The 6,455-nt window shown below is 46.4% G+C and overlaps 1 protein-coding gene and 1 long non-coding RNA gene across 16 annotated transcripts in view; one reads left to right on the plus strand and one right to left on the minus strand.

Annotated features, from left to right (window-relative positions):
- Positions 1-3,277, plus strand: part of TPM4 (tropomyosin 4) — a 35,114-nt gene extending 31,837 nt beyond the window's left edge. The window contains exons 9-10 of one of the 2 annotated variants that reach the window (XR_003997450.1): positions 2,370-2,686; positions 2,979-3,277. Coding sequence is in view for 1 of the 2 variants with exons in the window: in XM_030540082.1 (XP_030395942.1) it covers positions 2,370-2,401 (32 nt within the window). In the remaining variant the exon portion in view is untranslated. Of the gene's footprint in view, positions 1-2,369 lie in introns of both variants that reach the window. The other variant, XM_030540082.1, reaches the window with a different exon arrangement.
- Positions 1-6,437, minus strand: part of LOC115638495 — a 64,838-nt gene extending 58,401 nt beyond the window's left edge. For 4 of the 14 annotated variants that reach the window (XR_003997453.1, XR_003997464.1, XR_003997452.1 and 1 more), the window contains exons 1-3: positions 6,188-6,433; positions 3,284-3,435; positions 2,239-2,286 (exon numbers count right to left, since the gene is read on the minus strand). This is a non-coding gene — a long non-coding RNA (uncharacterized LOC115638495). Of the gene's footprint in view, positions 1-2,238; positions 2,287-3,283; positions 3,436-6,187 lie in introns of all 14 variants that reach the window. The other 10 variants (XR_003997458.1, XR_003997457.1, XR_003997461.1 and 7 more) reach the window with 9 other exon arrangements.
- Between the last annotated feature and the right edge of the window lie 18 nt (positions 6,438-6,455).

The raw sequence follows: 6,455 nt of genomic DNA on the forward strand, positions 1-6,455 counted from the left end.
CTGGGGACCACATTTCAGGAAACATGTGGACAAACTGGAGAAAGTCCAGAGAAGAACAAAAATTATTAAAATTCTAGAAAACATGACCCATGAGGGAACTAAACAAAACCAATGTTTTCAGTCTGCAGAAGAGAAGACTGAGTGGGAACACAAGTACATAAAAGGCTGTTACAATGAAGAGGGAGGAAAATTGTTCTCATTAACCTCTGAAAATAGGACAAAAAGCAATGGGCTTAAATTAAAGCAAAGGCGGTTTAGGTTGGACATTAGAAAAGCTTCTTAACTGTCACAGTAGTTAAGCACTGGAATAAATTACCTAAGGAGGCTGTAGAATCTCTGTCATTGGAGATTTTTAAGAGTAGGCTAGACAACCACCTGTCAGGGATGGTCTAGATAATACTTAGTCCTGCCTTGAGTGCAGGGGACTGGACTAGAAGACCTCTCGAGGTCCCTTCCAGTCCTCCGATTCTATGTCTAGTGCACTTCTGAAAATTAGGCCCTCTGCTTCTCAGTGTCTAGTTGTAACTGCCTGCTCTGGAACCTTTAGAACCCAATCAGAACTGTGAAGGAACTGTTTTATAAATAAATAATAAATTAGAAAGGGAATCTCTAGCATTATATATGTGTGATCCATACTCCATTTTTCTTTTGCTGTCCTTTTGTAATTGGTGCAATCAAATCCATCAATGCTTGGGATGGCTCTCCCACTAGTACCAATCCCATGAGTGATATTGGTAAATACATGTCAATGGAAGCAGTTGCGATTTTTGTCAGTTCTACATCTAGTGCTAACAATACCTCTAAGGAGTGGTCTACATGGGGGACAATCAGGAAAGGTGAATCAACTAAAGTCATGCAGTCAATGTGTATAACTTAGTATGTTTACCTCCATCTCCAGGTAGATGTTTTAATTCAAGAGCAATGTAACCTTAGGAGGACTAAGTTACAGGAAATGTAGACCGCTTTAGTCCTGAATGAAAGCATCCACAGGGATTAAATGTACATTATGTGCAGTGACTTCACACCTTTAGTTGACTTGTTTCTACCAGGCCATTTATCAAAATTAAGGCATGTAATTTAGTGTTTAGGAGGAGGAAGGATGTTTCACACTAACTTATGGTTTTTTAGTTAAAATGCCTATTGTCCACATGATACAATTCTTCTTTCTATTTAAATGTCCAGTTTTTTACTAAGAGGATAATCCATTTTGAAGGTGGATTAAGTTAACTAAGGAATGAGTTAGTGCAAAATAAGATTTGTGTGGATGCATCTATTTCACATTGACTTGGCAGTCATCCCACTGTTATCTCATACTGTACTGCATGATGTCAGGCCTGATCTGTCTGTTTACCTGTGCATTTTCTACTGTTATTGCATCTTGATCAGATTTTTGCTGTGAGGCCACCACCAAATCTCATTTGTCATGTGTCTTCACTGTCATCCCTTTTGGCACTGTCCAATGTTGACCAGGACTCTAGGTAGGAGAAGGAAGGAATCTCCTCTGAAAGCCAAGATCTCTTCCTCACACAAAAGTCTGAGGCAGAGTCAAATGAACATGCAGCTCCTGAAAGCCAGGTGGACGTCCAGTCTGATAGACCTGGGGAGGGGACTTCTGCGAGTAAATCTGGTGCTATATTAACTAACTGTATAGAAGGGTTGAATAATTTTTTGTTGTGGATGCCTGCTAGATGCTGCCATTGTGGGCAGATGTGATCTAGGAGCCTCTCTGAGCCTGCTAGCTTGGAAATACCCCCCGGAGTTTTAAACAGCATCTGCACTGGGGAAGCTTAGTTCCATGAGTGTTTGCTGCCCATATCTATTAATAGCCCATTGGGCTGCCCCCCTTCCCTATACCAAGAGGGTCTCCTTTCCCATTCCAGATTCCTCAGTCACTATGCCCTAGCCCTCCCCCTAGTCAAGTAGGATTTAAATAAAGGAACACTATAATGTAACCATGTTCACTGAAACAGTAGATGCAGTAAAAATAAGGCAATAAAAACAAAAAAAAGACACAGTTTTACCATATGTGCAATGCCCTGAGATTTCAGCTGTCTTAGCATTTTATGAGATACATTTCCCCAAAGTGGGACAGAACAGAGATAAGGCAAGTCAGCCTTCCAGCCATGTTGACCCTGTAAGTTCTGAACAACTACTGCAGAACTCTTCATTTTGCAGTGCATTTGGTGCATGTTGGAGATGCAATAAAGCTGAATTGAATGCAAACGAAAAACATCTTACCATCTTCAGAGTCACTCCAGACTGGCAAAAGACTACGGAAATGGCATTCTAAAACAAAGGAAAAAGCAACATTTTATCATTGGTGACATGAAAACTGGAATTAGTACAATAACTACTTGTTCTGTTTTCAGTTCCCCTAGCTCTTGCACCTGAAGCCATGTGACTCTAACAGACTGGACTATTATCTACTGTGGATCACGTGACCAATCTCCAGGGCAAGAAAAGAAATATAAAGCAGGAAATGTGGGGTGAGCTGCAGCCAGAGTCCAGAACAAGACCAAGAAGACAGAGGACAGGAGAGGAGTTTTCATTGCAGAGAAGGAGGCCAGAGAAATCACTAGAAGACCATTGAAACGATGAGGCAAACTCTAGGAAACCTCTAGGATTGCAAAACCAGCTCCTTGAACTGATGGCAAAGCAGTTTTGCTGGAGACCCTTAGAGTGTCATGTTCCTACCCAACACTACAGTCACATCCCAGACATATCCTGCAGTCTGTGGACAAAACTGCTTCCTGAGAGCAGCACCTGCACGTCCCAGAATTCCATCAGCACTTTCCTCCACACACCACATCCCAGAAGAGTGAAAACACTGAATTTTGGGAACCCACCTTCATCCCCACAACTATAAACAATGGCTTCTGCTCTCACCATTCCACATATGAAGGGAAAGAGCACCCAGAAATCCTGTACAATCATGTTTATTCTGCACTTACATGCAGGCTGTCCATGTATCTGCAGAGTTTAAAAATGAGCATTTTTTCAAAACTTAACATATTTTATTGAGCTTAAATTTGCACTGTATTATTGTTTGTTACCAGGGTTACAAATTGGGACAGACTTATTAAATTTCTTTTTTTTTCATTATTTCATGTTTGCTAATGTTTTGCTTGACAAAAGCTCAAAGTTTAATAAAATTTTTCAAATCTCAAACACAAAATCAACTTTTAGCAAACTGTCACACGATGCAACTACAAAAGACCAAATCCACACTCTCAAAACAATGAACCCTGGCCGCATAGTATGATTAAAATATTTCAGTTCCTACCTTCAATTTAGAAGCACAAAGCACCCTTAACCCTGTGGCCCTGGCGACTGGCTGCAGTTTGAAGAGGGAAAGCCTCTCTGGCTGTTCGCTTTGCTTTGACAGTCTTTGCACCTCTGACTCCCCCTACATCACTGAAGCTATCTCCCTTCTTTCTGAAAAATACAGGATGCAGTTATTACATGAAGCAGATATTGCTCTGCAGCCTCCATCTTAATTATTAGACAGCACCAACTTTATTTCAGCCTTCCAAACATATACTCCACTGTCATTCTGCAAGTACTCAGGTATAGTTTAACAGGTTCTTTCTCCTGCCCAGGTGCCTAATAAAAGCCTTTATAAACCAGGTAAGCTGGGCTTCTCAGAATGAGAGGGGGAAAATCACAAAACCATCATTATCCATAGTGGTCTTGGAAGCAAAAGTTCAATTTTCATAAAGGAAAAGAGGCATGAGTTTCTAAAGATTCTAGCACCAGGAACCTTTCCAGATCACACCACATTAATACTGGTGAACCAACCACTATGATCAATGAAACCTTGGAATACCCTGGAGAAATAGCCCTTTCTATTTATAAATACAGAGGCCTTGTGGAGAGGTTAGGGAATAAACACATAGATCCCATCAACAGCCCCAATACAATTCAGGCACCTTAAGTGTGCAAACTGATAAAATGCACATGGCCAAATATTATTGCTCAGTGCTTCAATACCTTCTTCACAGAAGCACATGCCTGCATGACAACAGCCCAACAGTCGACCTGACCTACCAACACCAAATTGCTTAGCTACTCATGAGGAGCAATCAGAGTTGGTGAGCTTCCAGGTGGCAATAACCACGCTTCTCCATGGGGAGAGAAGCTTTCATGTTGCTGTGCAGATCTCTAGGCAGATGGCCTGAACTTCTTTTGCAGATGCTTGTCACCCCAGGCCTGCATCACTATCCTTTCCCACCAGTCACTATTAGTCTTTACAGATCAGATATGGCACTGCACTGAGCTGCTGCAGGAAGAGTTCATTCACAAGTAGCTACTCAGTTTCCTCTTCCTTCACCCAAACTGGCTCAGCAGTATGGTGGCTTGCCTACAAAGCAAAAGACATCCAGCAGTGTGATCTCAAACACATGCACAACAGCCTCTGTGACTGTCAGGCCTACAGCATGCAGCACAGATCCCTAGCCCAGTCTGAAAATGGAACAGGCTCACAAAAGCCAGATTAATCATGAGATAAACAAGGGGATGAATCATGGGAATTTGCAAGTTTGAGCCAAATTCCCAGAATTCCAGTGGCTTCCTATAGATATCCCACATTCCCACCGTGACCCATGAGAAAAGTCTCACACTGCACAGAACCTAACAAAGCACCATAGGATACTTGTCTAGAATAACTGAGCACTTAATCTGAAAAGTCAGTAAGGCTGTACTCATTTGGAGGGAAATAGGTGACAGCTGGCTACGTGGACACGATTCTTTTGGAACAGTTATTCTACAAGATTAGTGCACATAAACATCATTTACAAAAACCTCCCAGTACAAACATGACCTTAGAATCAGTAAGATGCCAAGACAACGCATTTTAAAGAACAAAATCTCTATTACTTTCCCAGCAAAAGCGAGAATGAAAAGGACTTGCTGCACATAGAAACAGAAAACTAAAGCTTTAGCTGTAATCATAGGCGGCAAGTTATATGGGCTCAAGGTGCCCAGGCTCCAGGAATATTTGGAGCTGGGTCTCTCCCCCGGCCCCGCCTGGATCGGGCCCCGGCCCCCCGCTGATCTCCTCCCACCACCCCGCCGTGTCCCTGCCTGGAGTAAGTCCCGGCCTCCGCCTTCCACCCCTCCCCACTGCTGTCTGCTGCCCCAGGGTCCTAGCACCTGCCATCCGCTAATAGCAAGGCAGACTGCCCTTACCCTGCTCTTCTGCCCTAGCCCTGAGCCTCTCCAACGCCCCAAACCCTCATCCTCAGCCCCAACCCTAATCCTCTGCCCCAACCAGAGCCCTCATCCCCCTGCACCCTAATCCTCTACTCCAGCCAGAGCCCTCATCCCCCTGCACCCTGAGCCTCTGCCCCAGCTCTGAGCACCCCCCGCATCATGAACCCCTCATTCTCAGCCCCAACCCTCATTCCCCTGCAGCCTGATCCTCTGCCCCAGCGTGCACCACCTCCCCCTTACTATACCTCCCCAGCCGAGCCTGCACCCAAACTCCGTCCCAAAGCCTGCAGTCCTCACCCCCTCCTGCACACCCATCCCCTGCCCTAGCCCAGAGCCTGCACCCAGCACCCAAACTCCCTCCCAGAGCCTGCACCCCTCACCCTATCCTACACCCCCATCACCAGCCCAAAGCCTGCAGCCCTCACCCCCTCCTGCACACCCACTCCGTGTCCCAGCCCGGAGCCTGCACCCAGCACCCAAACTCCTTCCCAAAGCTTGCACTCCTCCTGCACCTTAATCCCCTGCCCAGGACCTGCACCCCAGACCTCCCCCCTGAAACCCCTCCCAGAGCCTTAGGCAGGTGGAGGCGGAGTTTAAGGGGGCGGAGTTGGGGGGCAGGTTCTGGGCACCATCAAAATTTCTACAAACTTGCCTCCAGTGGCAGTAATGTCAGGCCATTTTCAGTCTGCGATCTCATCGAGTTGGGATTGGTCCTGCTTTGAGCAGGGGGCTGGACTCGATACCTCCTGAGGCCCCTTCCAACCCTGGTATTCTATGATCCCTCATCCTGAAGGCTTGGCAGCGGCTGCCAATGTGAAAAGCCAATTTTCTAGACACAGCCCGTGGCCCTGCCTGTCCCCGAGACGCGCGGGCGCTAACAGCGCAAGGACTCAGGAATCGGTTAACCGCAGTCGTGCGTTTCTTTCAACGTGACCAACGAGACTCGATTAAACCCGTTTCGCTGCGAAACTCCTACCGGGGCCGCCGCTCTCCTCACGGGGAGCCCTGGGTTGTAAAAACCTGGGCTCAGCTCACCCGGCCCCGGGGAGGGGGGTTACATGAGCCCAACACCATATGAAGCTCGCCCTACTACCGATACCGCCAGCGAAGGACCCCGGGAACAGCAACCCGCAGCACAGCAGCCAACCAATCAGGGAGCAGATTACACACTCGGCAAGGCGCCCTACCAATGGGGCTTTGGCTTTGTGCTCTTCCTGCTCGGGAGCTGGCAGGGCAGGATGTGA

This window comes from Gopherus evgoodei, chromosome 22, assembly GCF_007399415.2.
Source record: "Gopherus evgoodei ecotype Sinaloan lineage chromosome 22, rGopEvg1_v1.p, whole genome shotgun sequence".
Classification (NCBI taxonomy): domain Eukaryota; kingdom Metazoa; phylum Chordata; order Testudines; family Testudinidae; genus Gopherus; species Gopherus evgoodei.